The 17,592-nt window shown below is 41.6% G+C and overlaps 1 protein-coding gene across 3 annotated transcripts in view; it reads right to left on the bottom strand.

The window, feature by feature from the left end:
* Positions 1-16,903, bottom strand: part of wdr33 (WD repeat domain 33) — a 101,978-nt gene extending 85,075 nt beyond the window's left edge. The window contains exons 1-2 of one of the 3 annotated variants that reach the window (XM_080185305.1): positions 16,777-16,903; positions 9,404-9,501 (exon numbers count right to left, since the gene is read on the bottom strand). In XM_080185305.1, the coding sequence (XP_080041431.1) occupies positions 9,404-9,481 (78 nt within the window). In that variant the 5' untranslated portion in view covers positions 9,482-9,501; positions 16,777-16,903. Of the gene's footprint in view, positions 1-9,403; positions 9,502-13,255; positions 13,275-16,776 lie in introns of those variants that run through there. The other 2 variants (XM_080185306.1, XM_080185307.1) reach the window with 2 other exon arrangements.
* Between the last annotated feature and the right edge of the window lie 689 nt (positions 16,904-17,592).

The raw sequence follows: 17,592 nt of genomic DNA, 5'->3' as shown, positions 1-17,592 counted from the left end.
AGGCATTCAGCATGCTTGGTTTCATCGGTCAGAACACTGAACACAGGAGTTGGAACATCTTGTTGAAGTTGTACAAGACATTGATAAGGCCACACTTGGAATACCGTGTGCAGCTCTGGTCACCCTATTATAAAAAGGACATTATTAAACTAGAAAGAACGCAGAAAAGATTTACTAGGATGCTACTGGGGCTTGGTGGTTTGAGGTAAAGAAGCGGCTGGATAGACTGGGACTTTTTTCTCTGGAGTGTAGGAGTGACCTTATAGAGGTCGATAAAATAATGAGGGGCATTAACAAGGTAGATGGTCAATATCTTTTCCCAAAAGTAGGGGAGTCTAAAACTAAAGGGCATAGGTTTAAGGTGAGAGGGGAGAGATACAAAAGGATCCAGAGGGGCAATTTTTTCACACAGTGGGTGGTGAGTGTCTGGCACAAGCTGCCATTGGTTGAGGTGGGTACAATTTTTTCTTTTAGAAAGCATTTAGATAGTTGCATGGGTAAGATGGGTATAGAGGGATATGGGCCAAATGCAGGCAATTGGGATTAGCTTAGGGGTTTTAACAAAACGGTGGCAGAGACAAGTTGGGCTGAAGAGTCTGTTTCCATGCTGTAAACCTCTATGACTCTATGATGAGATGACCCCCTGCTCTTTGTCAGCAGAAGCAAGAAGCTCAAGTTTAGGTTGGCGATAATGGCAGATCTATCGGCTTAAGATGGATATTTCTTTTTTCAAAACATTAAACCAATTCAAATCACTAAAATCTTCAGCAGGAGGTAACCCACTGAGATGAAGGATATCAGGAATCAAAAACAAACATGCTACAATTCCTTGCAACTAAAATGTAAATACAACTGCCTTCCAATAAGGCTAATTTTATTCTTCAATGAACCTGACACATATTCCGTAGCTTCTGTAAGAAGCAAATGATTTTCTGAATAAGAAATTTATTAAACAACTTTTAAGGCTGCCAGAAATAGTAATATTAACTGAAATATCTATTGTGAAATTGGTGATGAAGGCTAACACAGCCTTTGTTCAATCCCCATTCTCTGCGAAGTTAGCGGATCTCATTTGTGCTGGTGTTGGCACACAGCTTGCTGGACCTGCCATCCCAAGTTTGCATAATAGAGTGAAATGTGTGACTGGCGTACAAGTCAGGCTTAATTGTAAACCCCCTCCATTAACAATCTGCCACAGCCTGTTGTGTATGATCACAAGAGCTGAGATACTAGGTGGGATCCATTAAACCAACCTTCTGCATATATCAGTATTTTGAAGGTGCAAAATATCTCTTACTGAAAAATCCTACGAAATATGCACATTTCCCGGCAACTTCTCAAATTATAAATTCCCTTTAACCCTAAAATTGTCAATGTAATTTATCATAATGCAAGTCATTCCTGGCTTTAATCAAGGGACTGGATGGAAATTTATGATTAAGTTAAAAACAAATAACATGAACAAATTTAAAACAGACTGAATTACATCTGCATTCTCTGGTTAATTATCCTCTGCTCTCAAAACATTACTTCACCTGAAGACTACACTGTTTAGGTAAACCTTCTGCAACATCATGGGAAACCCACTAGTGAAAATTTAAAAAATGATTACAAATATTTTGCACACTTGCCCAGCCACGTATCCAAAACAGGGTTTGTTTAGACTCGTAAAACTGCAAATTCTTGACAAGTTTTACATATCCAATCTGTTCACCTATAAGACACAGTAGAAGATGATGCAAAAATATCCCAAGAATACAAAAAAATTTAAAGGGTGGACTGAAAAACAATCGCTAGAGATAAGGTATTGGGGAAACTATTATAATTAAAAACTGTTCCCTAGACCTGATGTCTTGCTTCCCAGGATCTTAAAGAGATGGTGGCAGAGATAGTAGATGCATTGCTTGTGATCTTCCAAAATTCCCAGATTTTGGAAAGATCCCAGTCGATTCTAAAACTTTGAATGTAACACTATTATTCAAGAAAGGAAGGAGACAGAAAGCAGGAAAGTACAGGCCAATTAATCTGACATTTGTAATACAAGATATGCTGGAATCCTAGAATTCATTATCAAGGTGGTAATAACAGGGCAATTAAAAAAACATAATAAGACCACATTGACTCTACTTGTTGTATGAAACAGAAATCATGCCTGACTAATTTTTAAGAGCTTTTTGAGAAAGTAACAAGACGGATGAAGGGGAACCTGTAAACACAGTGTACTTGAATTTTCAAAAAGCATTTAATAAGGTGTCACATCCAAGGTTACTTCACAAGTTAAGATCTCATGTTGCAGGGGTAATATATTAGCTTGTGAACTGACTGATCTGATGTGAAAACGCACAGACATATTGGATTAATGGTCTTGGTATGCCAACATGTGACGTCTGAAATAGAGAGAGTTCATCACCAGTAACAAGTAAACAGAACAAGGTTCAAATAAGCAGCACAGCCTTGGAACAGGCACAGCATAACTACACAGGGCATTCAATGGAAAGTAGCATTTTTCTCACTTTAATGTGGCTGTTATGTTTTAATCAATTTGCTGGAATATTCCACACAAGTCTATTTAAAAATGTCTTGGCTTATGATAGCCCCCACTAGAACAGCCAAGAAGTTGAGAGCTGAATTCCTACTTGAGACTTGAGCACATGGTCTACGATGACATTTTAGTGCAATATTGTGTGCTGTATTGTCAAAGAAGCGACATTTCAGCTGAGATTTTAAACCAAGGTTTCTCTGCTCTGAAATGGACATAAAGCTTCTCAAGCGCTATTCAAACAATAGCTGAGATCTCCTGAAGTCCTGGTCAATAGTTATCTTAATCAATTTGATTAAAACTGATCATTTGTCTCATTCCCACTATGTGTAAATTGGCTGCCATGATTCCCTATAACAACGACTGCAATCCAAAATTACTTAAATGGCTTTAAAACACTTCGGGATGTCCTGAAATTATAGAAGGTGCTATATAAATGCAACGTCTTCCCTTTGAAAAAGTGTGCTAAGTTCCCAAATGAGAATGACAATTTGATTTAGAATCTTAGAAGAATGCCTTAGAATCTCTACTGTACAGAAAGAGGCCATTCGGCTCATTGAGTCTGCACTGACCACAATCCCACCCAGGCCCTACCCCATATCTCTACATATTTACCCACTAATCCCCCTCTAACGTATGCATCTCAGGACACTAAGGGCAATTGTAGCATGGCCAATCAACCTGACCTGCACATCGTTGGACCATGGGAGGAAAGCGGAGCACCCGGAGGAAACCCACGCAGACACGAGGAGAATGTGCAAGCTCCACACAGATAGTGACCCAAGCTGGGAATTGAACCCAGGTCCCTGGAGCTGCGAAGTGGCAGCGCTAATCGCTGTGCTACCGTGCTGCCCAATAACACATGGTCCAGGATGACATTTTAGTGCCATATTGTGTGCATGTTTCTTAAACCATGATGTGAATCTCAGGTTAAATAACACACAAATATTTTTCTCAGCCTCAAGAATGTTTATTTAAAAGCAGCAATTGCTTTGGTCATTGACGTAGTATTTCCTTTTCTACGTTTAAAAATTCACAATCAGAAAATGTGTGTTTGAGTATTTAGTCTCAGCCTGGTTCAATTGAAGTCTCCAATATTTCAGCACCTAAAGCCAATAAGGCACTAACTACAAGAACAGAAACTTTTCAAGTGACACTTCAAAGTAAGGTTCCATTGCCTGTTTAGATGAACACAGAACTCCTGGCACTACTTGTGTAGCATTCCAGTGTCCTGTTTGCCATTTTTCCCTCAACCATTACCATACAAGCTACTTCACTGTGTTTGCATGGACCATGTTGTGTACAAATCAGCTGCCAGTTATGTTTATGTAACACTTCAAAGGTGATGCTCCAGCTGTGACGCACATGAGAGTGTCCAAAAGACATGAAAGGATATAAAGGCAACTCTTTAATTTTTTCCGAAACAATATGTAAATAAGCTTTCCTAATGTATGTGTTATAAATGCAGACTTGGTATGTTTTCAGAATTGCAGATGCCGTTACAGTATCACCATATTTGAATAGATGAGGTACCAAGGTAGTTGGCAATTATCCTATAAATATATTGAAAAATTCACATATATTAACTGAAATTTAAATTCCCCATAAACAAAGTATGCATTCTGCCTGAAAAATCAAACACAAATGATTACCCGGAAGAAAATCTTACTCAATTATTATACAATTAACTTGATTATGGATCATTATTTAAATAGATTCTTCTCCCATGACAACTTCTAAACAAAATACTGTCTGCTTATCTTTTACTCGCTAATTCCTTACATCCAGGGCACAATTTACCTGCTTTTATCTCTATTGCTTGCACTTGCTCTTGTTATCATCTATGTCAATTTCTCAGTTTCCTTCCTTGCTCAAGTCTACTTTCTGTACAGCTGTTTCACACATACACGATCTGTTTCTGTACATCTCCCACAAATGTTGTGATTTCAGTCATGATATTCGGCAGTTGATTGTTTGAATATAAACAGGTCAGGCAATCTAATGTGCAACGTGATACAAAACTGACTGAATATATCTATTTCTGTTCTGTTAAATACTATGATAGGAAAGTATTAACGGAAATTGACATCACATACAAGATTATTACAGCACCTGTGAAAGGATGATTTTTCTCTATACATCTTCTGCTTTATTCTTGAACTTCACACTCCTGGGACCATAGCCCTATTCAAAGGTCTGACACACATAACAATCTTGCATGTGCTTCCATCCATAAAAAGCTAACAGCATAAAGCCTTGTCCCCAACAACTATGCAATTAGCAGGAATAAAGAGTAAACGTGCAGTTTGGTTTTTAGATCAACAGGACACAATGAAATTTCTACTATATATATATTTGCTTATGTTATACCCCATCACATCTACTTTTTATATGCAGAAAGCACCAGCTCATGGGCTAAATTAGGAATATATATAGTCTTGTGAAAATATATCTAAATTGTTACCTATTTTAATACTTAGAATCCCTACAGTGCACAAAGAGGCCATTTGGCCCATTGAGTCTGCACCGACCACAAATCCCATCCAGGCCCTACCCCCGCTATCCACCCACTAATCCCTCTAACTGATGCATTTTGGGACATTAAGGACAATTTTAGCATGGCCAATCAATCTAACCCGCACATCTTTGGATTGTGGGAGAAAACCAGGGCACCGAGAGGAAACCCACGGAGGCATGAGGAGAATGTGCAAACTCCACACAGACGAGACCCAGGCCTGGAATCGAACCAGGTCCTTGGAGCTGTGAAGCAGCAGTGCTAACCACTGTGCTACCGTGCCGCCCACAGTAGCATAGTCGGCAGCACGGTAACAACTTCTGTTGTTACATCTTGGAATACTTGACCCATTAACTGCTAAAGCAAAATTTGACATTCATCCACTGCAAATCAGTGATTTTGATAATGCATTACTTCACATAGTAAAATATTCCTCTGACTCAGTGATATCAGAGCATATTTTTCATAATGTTGTGCTATTGGTGTACAATCATTCCTACTATCCACTGATGACAATATGACTGCTTCGGTGTTTTCAGCAGAATGAAGAGAATTTGTCTATCTGCGTGTAACACTCTACCACCAATGGAGTAGAGATGCAGCACGCGATAGCCATAGCTAGACAATCTCTGACTCTTTTCTACTCTCTACGCTCTGTGCAATCATGTACAACTGTTCTCCCTATCTGATCAACAGCCATTTCACATCTGATGCTGAGATCCCCTGCTGTCAGTCCCTCAGCCTTCCATCTACCCACCTCAGGTTATCTCCATCATCCCTGATGAATAACTAGCATCACCAACAATCTTCTGTAAGCATGAGTCTAGAGTTTCCCAGGCCTCAACTGCTGACTGTAAACACCAGGCCAGATAGCACCACACAGTGCTGTATTGCAAAACCTGCATTGGATTTCCACACACCAATGGTAAGCAAAATACTGATATGATTACCAATATTATTCAGCCAGAAAATGCAGAGTACTCCAGTTTGGTGCTGGAAAAAGCCCTGCGTCATCAGGTATGCAAAGGATTTGTACGATACTTGTAATGGGACTAATCGCACCTTTACTATTATGGGCAAACAAATTTCTGGGAAAGGCAAGACAGGAAAACCAATAGGTTTTCAAAGCTCTTTGGATTCTTTCCTAATTTCAGTAATAGATACTCTACTTTCCAATCCCAGAGCCAGGTTTCTCTTTCACCAACATCTGTTGGTGCAATTCCTAAGCAAAACAGTGAAAGCCAACATCACTGCTCAATGCAAAGCAGACTTTTGCAAGGCTCTACATAAGATGATGTGCAGAACTGATTCATGAGACATGAGTTCTCAGCCTCTCCTTGTACATCAGTCCTGTCATCCCAGGAATCAGTCTGGTAAACCTCCACTGCACTCCCTCTACAGCAAGAACACTCTTCCTCAGATAGAGACCAACACTGCACACAATATTCCAAGGATGACCTCATCAAGGCTCTGTATAATTGCAAAAAGACATTCCTATTTCTGTACTCAAATCCACTTGCCCTGAAGGTCGACATATTCCCTGTATTCTTTACCGCCTACTGTACCTACACGCTTACATTCAGCAACTCGTGTATAAGGACACTTGTAACCATTCAGATAATAAACTGTCTTCCGGTTTTTGCTACCAAAGTGGATAACATCACATTTATTCATATTATACTGCATCTGCCATGCATTTACCCACTCAGCTTTTCAAATCACACTGACGCACCTCTGCATCCTGCTCACAGTTCACCTTCCCACACAGCTTTGTGTCATCTGTAAATTTGGACATATTACATTTAGTTCCCTCATCTCATTCATTTATACTGTGAATAGTTGGGGTCCTCGCACCCATCCATGTGGTACCCCATTAGTCACTGCCTGCCATTCAGAAAAAGACCCGTTTATTCCTACTTTGTTTCTGTCTGCCGAACAGTTTTCTATCCACCTCAATACACCACCCCCAGTCCCACGTGATTTAATTTTGTGTGTCAATCTCTTATATGGGACCTTGTTTAAAGCCTTCTGAAATTCAAATAAGTTACATACCATTGGCTCCCCTTCTTCAACTCTACTAGTTACACCCTCCAGGAATTTGTGTAGATTTGTCAAGCACGATTTCCCTTTCATAAATCCATGCTGACTTGGTCCAATTCTACCACTCTTTTCCAAATACTCTTCAATGAAATCCAAAGACGCTAGAAATTTGCCCAGTACTAATGTTAGGTCAGTCTCTAATTCTGTTTTCTCTCTACCTCCTTTTAAATGGTGGGGCTACATTAGCTACCCTTCAATCTGTAGAAACTGTTCCAGAGTTTACATAATCCTGGAAGATGATCATAAACGCATGCACTACTTCTAGGATCACTTCCTTAAGTACTCTGAAATGTAGGTTACCAGGCCCCGGGGATTTATCAGTCTTAAATTCCATGAATTTCCTCAACACCATTTCTCAACTAATACTGATTTCCTTCATTACTCCCGCTCACTCAGCCCTGTGTTGCCCAACATTTTTGGTATGTTGTTTATGTCTTCTTTTGTGACGACAGAACCAAAGTATGTACTTAGTTGGTCAGCTATTTCTTTATTCTTCATTATAAATTTTCCTGTTTCTGACTGTAAGGGACAGACATTTGTCTTCACCAATCTTTTTCTCATCAAGTACTTATAGAAAGTTTAACAGTCTGTTTTCATGTTCGCTCTCGTACTCCATTTTCCTCTTCTTAATCAATCCCTTGGTCCTCCTTTGCTGAATTCTAAACTGCTCCCGGTTCTCATGTCAAAGAGGCATGCACAGGGAAATGAAAGAATGGCAAAAGCATATATGGAAGATAGGACACAGTGAAATAGAGACTTGCAGAACATTGATACTTTTCACCATCCATCCATTGTCTCTAGTTGGTCACATTGCCTTTTTGGTGTCCAGTATTGAATGAGCAGAAATTCATATGGGCAGCAAAAATAAAAGCTTTATTCAAAGTTGTATTAAAAAGCATCTAGAAACCAAAAATACAATAGTATCACAGATTTCAAAACAGAAGGTCTTACTTGAGATATGCATAGTAACATACTTATATATTCAATTGCCCCCTGCAAGGGTTCTGCAAAACAGACTCATGACTGGAATCAATCAGGTGGAATTATGACACAGTAACAGAATATGCAATAAGCTGGTTCCTCAGCAGAACTGCAAAGCTGTTAAAGTTATTCATAATGGCTCAAGATGGGAATTGGTGGTTCCACAGGTTCTGTGCCACTCTTGTTCACTATTTACATAACCCTTTAGACCTTAGGAATCAGATATACATGGTCAAAATTTGCAGGTACCACTTCTTTGAAAGAATAGTTAATACTGAGAAAGACTAACAAAGTACAAGATGGCAATGAACTTTTAAAATGGCCTTCTAAATGGCAAAATAGTTTTAATATCGATCAAGTGTTGCTTTTTGGAGGCCTGGGAAAATACAGCCTAGATGGGACAGAGGCACGTGGAAATCCAGGGGTGATCTAAAGAAGAGCTTTAAAATTATGAAATTATTAAAATCGAGTAGATGCAATGAAGATATTTTCACTTGCTGAGTCAAAAAATAAATCTAACAAAGAATCCAGGAGCAATGTCCTTTATGCAGAGAGCGGTGAAATTTGTTACACAAAGCCTCAATGGGATAGAGCAAAAGGATCTGCGATACAAATTCACAAATCATTGAAGGTAGGAACGCATGCTAACAAGGCCATAAAATACAAAAATATTGGAGTTCATGTCTACTGGAATGGAACTTCAAAACTGAAAGACTGTGGTAAACATGTACAAAAATTTATTTAGAGTACACTTACACAGTCCTAGTATCTATTATTTCAGTGATTCGATACATATTTTTTGTATGTGCAAGAAAGATGCAGATAATGCAAGAAGCATGATACTTAACAACACTCGTTTGATAAGAAAATTGACCTGACAGCTGATTTAACGGAGGATGATCGAAGAGGTTCAACAATGTAGGGGTAAACACGATGTTTCCACTTTGGAAGCTCAAAAACAGGAATTTACTGATACAGTTACTGATAAATTCGATGGGGAATTCAGAAGAAACTTCTTTACCCAGTGGTTATAGTGTGTGAAATTTGTTGAAGTGAATATTATAGATGCAGATGTAGGAAAGTCAGGTACATAAAGGCAGGAAAAATGAATAGATGATTTTGTTAATAGAGTTAAATGAAATAGGATGGCATGAGGCCATGATCAGAATGAATGTTAGGCAGAACAGGCTCGAAGGCAAATGGCCTACTTCTAATTTCTATGTTTCTTACTGCATATGTGCAATCCTGGATGCCACACACACACTTACTTTCTCTGTACAGCATGTACATTTTGTATGGCATGGAGCTAAGTGGAGCCTAAACACCAGCAGAGAAAGTTGGACCATGCAGCCTGATCCAGTAAATTCTAGACAGAACAGAAAGCAAATGTCAAATAGAAACAACTGAAAGTAAGTCAGAGAAAAAAGGCAGACAAGGAATTACTATATATTAGTTTATTTTTATTCTCCTTACTATTACAGCTGCCTCAGCTGTGACTACCAGACCATGCATGACAAACTAGTATATACTATAAATGCATGAGTACAGTATAAACAATGCTGCCCTGCACTGCAGCATCTGCCAGGATTTAATACCTGACGGGTCTGATCGTTAAGTACAGAATGAGAAGGAAGGCGTGTTGCAGCGAGCACTTGTTTATAGAGCATACAAATAGGGTGACGACAATTCTACCAAAGGCTAAGGCTCTGAAAAACTTGTATTTATTCAGATAGCACCAACATGATAAAACATACCAATGCCTCACAAGAGCATAATAAAGCAAAATTTGACAATTCACAGGAGGAGATATTGAGGGACATGAGGAAACATTTAGTCAATGGACTTCTTATATGGGGGAATGCAATACCATTTTAATAAATAGGTGTGTAAATGAAATGAATTTCAATAAAAGATGGGTAAAATGTTGATAGGACATGCAAAATTTTGGCAGGACAAATAAAGAGAGCACCCAATCCTTGGAAAATAACAGTCTAAATGGGGTAGGAATTTTGGGGAAGTATCTGCAGGGAAGTCTTTAAAATTATGGAGTTCAATAAGGTGGACACAAACGTTTGCACTTGCAGGCAACTCAAGGTCGAAAATCTAGTACAGTCATATTAAATCCTTTAAGGAATTCAAGAGAAATAACTTTATCCAGAGAGGAGGCAAATAGATGCCTTTAAGAGGAAAACAGGTAAGTACATATGGCAGAAAAGTAGTAGAATATGATGATAGAGTGTAAATATAAGAGAGCTGAGTGCAAGTTAATGAGATGCGCAAACTCTAAAATCGAGCCAGTCAATTAAATGGTCTGTTTCTGTGTGGAAATACTACATGAACTCAAAATAACACTTGGGACAGGGTCTGTAACTGTCAATCTACAGACAAAGAAAAAATCAAGGAAAGGTGTGGAAGTTATTACATTTCATACTGCCAACAGTTCAGAAATGAAACCTGAAAACGAACAAAACATTCAACATACATTTGAAATCGAAAATAAGGGGAACTATGATTAGGAGAAATGGTATCAAATGTTAGTATGACACAAAATACATCACTGCTTGCATTTTAAGTGGAACCATATTGGAGAGATATTAGACAATTTTGTAGCTACTCTTCTGTTTAAGTGCAAATTCCAGCTCATTGTTTACATGTCTTCCAAGATTTGTGAAGCATGAACATTAAGAATCAGTGGAACTTGCATCATTTCAGTCCTACCTGTCTAAATCAGCCAATGTATCTCAAGCAATCGGCTCAGCCTCCCAACACCATCACCTCTGCAGCCCCAATCTGCAAAAGGGTCAATTTCCACATGTACAGCACCCAGCTACCACCCTCTCCCCCACAACATCTCAATGCTGTCAGGCTGCCTGTAAGTTACGGATGAATTAGAATTTCTTCTGAGAGTACATAAGAAATACAGAAGCCAAAATTCCACCCCCCCCCCTCCCCCACCACACCAAGAAAACTCCAGTTTTGCAATCAACTCCATCCCACCCTCTAGCTGAGTTAGTTTATGGGTAGAGTCAGCATTCTGTCCAACTCAGGGCAGAACTTCAAACACCACACCCAGTCATCCATCTCTAAAGCAATGCCCATATCTGCCTGCATCTTTTGCGCGCCATCACCAAAATTTGTATCCGCACCCTCACTACTGCTATACTTAATCTATCAAATACCATTGCTAGCAGCCTTCACTCTCCCATCAATGTCAAATTATTCAAAACCGTACACACTATTTTCATCCTGACTCACTTGCTTTGCACTGTCTCCCAACCAACAGACTGAATTTAAGATCCTCAACTGCAAAACTTTCTGTGGTCTGTCTAGTCACACCAGGCAATGCAATATTTTCCATCATAGCACCTCCTTCATCTAGCCCTCTTTCTTATACATTGTCCACCTTCTACATCCTTCCACCTTAGGTGACAGACCCACTGTGGTCCAAAAACTCCCTTCCCCAAATTCCTGTTCCCATCACACTTTGAAATACATTTCAGACCAAGTTTTAAGTCACCTCACTAAGCCGCCTGAAGAGTGTCTGCTCAGTCTCTTCTCTGCAAAGAACATTTTCTTGCGCAATAACTTGTATTTATAAAATGCTTTTAACATCACAAAATGTCTCAAAGATGCTTCACAGGAGCATTATAAAAACAAGTATGACAGCAAGCCACATAAGGAGACATTAAGTCAGATGACCAAAAGGTAGATTTAAAGACATGTCTGCCAGAAGGAAAATGAGGTAGAGATGGAGAGGCTTGGGGGGGAAATTCCAGAGCTGGGGGGGGTTAGGTAATTGAAGATACAGCAACCAATGTTGGAGCGATTACAATCATTGATGTACTAGAGGCCAGAGTTGTGTACAGATATCTGAAGCATGGAAGGCCAAAGGTGGCTACCAAGATGAAGATGGACAAGGCCATGGGGGGAAGTGAACATGAGAACAAGAATTTTAAGTGATACATTGCTGAGCCAGAACCCAATGCAGGTGAGCAAGCACAGGGCGGGGATCAGAAAGAGGGATCTGATACAAGTTAGGATTTGGGTGGCAAGAGTTTTAAACTGCTCAACTTGACAGAGGTGATAGGTCAGCAAGGAGAGTCTGGAACCAGGAAAGGCATCAAAGCATCATGGTAGAAGATGGGCTGAGACAGCGGTGTAGCCCAGCAACGTCAGTGAATTGGACGTCGACAGCATTGTCAATGGAGATTTTGTTTGACGAGAAGCTCAGGGCTATGTATGTCAAAGACAACACTGAGCAACACAGTTCAATCTCCAGCAGTGGCTTGGTAGAGAGATGAAATCTGAAGAAAGATTCAGTTTTCCGAATATTTCATTGTTGGCAGTATTCTATCTTAGCTATGGTTCTCCATAACTATCCAAAGCATGTCAGAAGTTCCACGTGCACACTGATGACAATTCACTGTCTTGTCCTTTCCACTGCTTGTCCAACATCCAGTAAATGGATGAAGAGAGGGAAGACAGAAACCATTATCTTTGGCCTTTGCTTAAAGGTTTTGAATTTTATTCATTTATGCCAAAAGTAGGCTTACATTAACACTGCAATGAAGTTACTGTGAAAATCCCATAGTCACCACACTCCAGCACCGATCGGGTACACCAAGGGAGAATTTGGCAGGCCAATCCACCTAACCAGCATAGCAATTGGACTATGGGAGGAAACCCACACAGACAAAGACAGAACTTGTAGACTCCGCACAGACAGTGACCCAAACCGGGAATCGAACCCCAAGTCCCTAGCCCTGAGGCAGCAGTACCATCCACTGTGTCACCCTTGTAACACAGCTGGAAGCACTGTCCCCAACTTCATTCTTCTCTTTGACCATTCACAATTTTGGCGTCTCTGAACCAAAGCTGAGCTTCAGACCACGTATGCACTCTGGCCCAAGACGCCGCACCTCCAAACTCCATCCTAACTCAGTTTATCGCTTATGAAACGCTCTACTAGCTAGCCTCCCATCTTCCACTCTACACAATCTTCAGCTTATTTAAACATCTGTTGCCCATATCCTAACCCATGCCAAATCCCTTTGCCCATCACCCTGGTTTCATTGACCCAAACAAATTCTTCAATGCTTCAGTTTTAAAATGTCTCTTACATCACCACTGGTGATACCGTAATGTCCCTTGATGGGGTGACATTATGGCTTCATGGAGCACCTCTGTTCAGTCTGCAAGCACGTCACTTCCAGTCACTTGCCAGCTTGCTCCCATGCTCACATTTCTGTTCTTGACTTGTTGTACTGCTCCAGAGAAAACCAGCACAAGCTCGAGGAACAATACCTCATCTTCTGATTAAACACGTTGATTATAGAGTTCTGGATTCAACACAGAGTTCAACAATTTCAGACCATGAACTCAAAAACTGCCATTTTGATTTTTTTTGCCATGTTCCAGTCTGTATCTTGTATTTCATATTTTTGCTTTCAGACAGAACTTTTCATTATTCTGCCTTTAATGTTCTTTACTACAACCATCACCACACCCTTTGTCTTTTATTGCATTACATAATTATTTAATCTCTTGCACCCTCTCACCCATTCCAAACCTTCCCTTTTGTTCTGCCTTTCCTTTTCCAATTTCAATAGCATAAAACAGCACCTTTCTTCTGTTTAAAAGTCATGTTCAAGTCAAAACATTAACTCTGTTTCACTGTCCAGATGCTGCCAGACCTGCTAAGTATTCCCAGCACTTCTGCTTTCATTGCTGCTACTTATGATTTGTGAATGTGTAACCCCAGATCCTTTTACTTCTGCATCCCACTGAGAGTGCTTTGTAAGGTATTTAGTTCCAACCCAATCCAGCTAAAGATATTGCTCCCAACTTAATGGATTAGTGACCATCATATAAAGTTTATTTATTAGTCACAAGTAGGCTTACATTCACGCTTCAATGAAGTTACTGTGAAAATCCGCTGGTCGGCACACACTGGCGGCTGTTCGGGTAAACTGAGGGAGAATTTAGCATGATCAATCAACCTAACCTGCACATCTTTGGACTGTGGAAGGAAACTGGAGCACCCGGAGAAAGCCCACACAGACACAGGGAGAATGTGCAAACTTCACACAGACAATGACCCAGGCCGGGAATCGAACCCGGGTCCCTGGCACTATGAGGCAGCAGTGCTAACCACTGTGCCGCCACCATTTACAGCTCCTAGTTTTAAACACCCCATAATTGGAAACATCTTCACTACATCTCTCAAATCCCTCAATTGTGAGGAACTCTATTAGGTCATCCTTAAATTCCTCTGCATTTTTGTCCCATCTTGACAAGAACTTTCTTTAGGTATTGATGGCCTCCAAGTTTACCACAACATATGTTGAAGTACATCTGCTAATACACCCATACTGGAAGTTTACCACTGCTGTCCCGAACATTGGTGCAGTTTCCTTAGTACTGATAACACCCCACAATTTGACGGCCATATATTTTGACATCATACTTTGATTTCCCATAAATTGATGAAAAGATTGAACAATGGCCCCTGCAATAATCCTTGTGGAACAGCATTTCCCATTTCAAAAATTACAAATAACTACCATTAACCAGCTTTCTGTTTTCAACCAGCTTTGCATTCTATAAATAAATCATAGACTAGAATCTACAGTGCAGGAGGCCATTTGGCCCATTGAGTCTGCAACAACCACAATCCCACCCAGGCCCTATCCCCTGACGCTATTTATTACGGCCAATCCTCCTAACCCGCAAAATTGTGGGAGGAAACCAGAACATCTGGAGGAAACCTACAGAGACACGGGGAGAATGTCAAACTCCCCACAGACAGTCATCCAAGTCAGGAATTAAACCCAGGTCCCTGGCGCTATGAGGCAGAAGTGCTAATCACTGTGCCACATTCATACTGTTACTTGTTCCCTGCCTCCACTGACAGCCGAGTCTGCTATACTCTCCCTGGCAACAGCATGAGATGAAGTCAATATGCTTGCCATCTCTCTCATTTGATCCTGACATAAGCTTTTGACCTCAGAGTCACACCATCACCAAGACCATTTACACCTTTATAACTTTGGTTTATTTGCTGCTGAAACTCTCATCCATATCTTTGTTACCCCTGGACTCAACTATTCCAATGCACTGCTGGCTGCCTTCCTACATTCTACCCCCTATAAACTTGGTCATCAAAAACTCTGCAGCCCATGTGTTAATGCACAAAGTCCTGCACCTATATTACCAGTACGTTTGCTGACCAACATCAGCTCCCAGTCAAGAAAAAAAAATTGTCTTCCTTATTTTCAAATCCTTCTAGAGCCTTGCTCCATTCTCCCTCTGTAATCTCCTCCAATGCCACATGTCTGAGGTATATGCATTCCCAATCATAATGGCGCCATCATTGGTGGCTGTGTCTTCACTTGCCCAGGCCTCAAGCTTTTGATTACCTTCCATATGCCTCAATATCTCTGCACCTTGCTTTCCTCCATTCAGGTGCTCACTAAACCTACCTCTTTTGTTCAGGCTTTTGATCATCTAACCGAATATCTTCTTGTTGCTCAGTGTCAGAATTTGTTTTATAATGGTCCTATGAAACATCTTAAAGGTGCTATACCATAAGAATATTTGGAAATCTGAATATATTACATACATAACATTCCCCTTAACTTCTTACTAAAATTTCATGGAACTCAATAAAGCTGCTGAAGCACAAACTTCCCTTTTGAAATCCATGCTATCACAGTTTGGAACTCCAGCCATTGTTTTGTCATATTTTGTAATGATGGTTCAATTTTCTTTCCTCCCACCAAAAGTTTCTGGTCATCTATTACACGATGGCAGGCAAAGTGTGACAAACTAGAAATGTAAAGAGAGAACAGGGTACCACCACCATGATTTGGAATCTGACATTTTGTATTTTGATAATGGTGCTAAAAGAGCAACAAATGGATGAGAATCGAGGGGGGGGGGTGGGGTTGCGGTCAAGGAATAAACTTTTAAAGGGTCTACATCAACGTTACACTTAAGGACAATCCCTCTTCATCAACCAAAAACAGTCTTCTCTCTCAAATTCTGCCCAGGACATTTCTCCCTGCAGACACACTTGAACAAATTTTCCTCATCTTACCTATCATTTCACATTAATCAGGTATACAATGTGTCACATCCAAGCCCAATTGCTGAACATGGAACCATTTAAAAAGGATCATGAAATTTGACAAGCCTGAGATCCTTTATCTCCTTTTTCCGACCAGGTTCCTTTCCACCTCCAAAGTTGCTCTACATTCCCCAAACCTCTATCACACAGGAATCGGTCCCTCCCCGGGTCTCTCCTCCCAGGCCTGCCTCTCTCTCCTCGAGCCCAGGCCTGCCTCTCCCTTTCCCCCGGACCTGCCTCTCTCTCCCTAGGGCCCGATCCTGACCCTCTCGCTCCCCAAGGCCTGATCCTGCCCCTCTCGCTCCCCAAGGCCTGATCCTGCCCCTCTCGCTCCCCAGGGCCCGATCCTGCCCCTTTCTCTCCCCGGGGCCCGGGCCTGCCTTTCCCCGGCTCCGTGCGCAAAATGGCGGCGAGCGGGTGTGCGGCGTGTCGGTCCGGCTGCGCCTCTCCGCCCAGACTGGGATATTTGCGGCGAACAGACTGGGCATTGCGAGCGGCGGCCCTCACACTTACCGCCGGGCGGCCTGGCTCACTGCGATCCCGCCCTGACGCCGCTGTACTGCCGCCTTCTCGATGCCCTCAGGCCGCGGCTCCCCTCACCGCCGCCATCTTCCACAACCCCCCCAGCGCCGGACCTGACGCCATCGCGCAACACTGGCGCAGACCTGCCGCCCCTAGCGCGCCGTACGTACACGGCCCCGGCTCCTCCCGCGCGCAGTGCGTGCACAGCCCCGGCTCCACCCGCGCGCAATGTGTGCACGACCCCAGCTGCACCCGGGCGCAATGCGTGCACGACCCCAGCTGCACCCGCGCGCAATGCGTGCACGACCCCAGCTGCACCCGCGCGCAATGCGTGCACGGCCCCGGCTCCTTCTGCGCGCAGTGCGTGCACGGCCCCGGCTCTTCCTGGAACGCATCATCGGTTCCACTACCACCAGTTGGATGCTAAAGTGGTGTTTAATATATTCTCTGAGAGTTGGTCACTCTCCTCATTACAGACGACAAAGATCTATGCTAGGCTATTCTTGCGTAGAATGTGTTGGTCAACGTGATGTATAAACTTGATCAGTAACAGATTGACTCACTGTATAAGAAGCTCAAGCCAATTTCCTGGAGCATCACCCACCTCCTGTTCTTAAGAGTCTATCTTAGTCCTGCCAAGGATACTTGGCTGGCGAATTGGCAAGAACTGGAGGCCAAGGTCACCACTTAGTTGGACAGAATTATTGAGTGCTGACCTACAGGGACATACACGAGTCATCCATCAACTGGTGGCCACTATACTATGGTACCACAAGTCATTTCAGGATCTGTTGTCAAGATACAGAG

Source organism: Carcharhinus amblyrhynchos, chromosome 3 (assembly GCF_965287045.1).
Source record: "Carcharhinus amblyrhynchos chromosome 3, sCarAmb.v2.hapA, whole genome shotgun sequence".
NCBI classification, from domain to species: Eukaryota; Metazoa; Chordata; class Chondrichthyes; order Carcharhiniformes; family Carcharhinidae; genus Carcharhinus; species Carcharhinus amblyrhynchos.
The sequence above is the reverse complement of the archived record's forward strand: the minus strand, read 5'-3'. Positions and strand labels throughout refer to the sequence as shown.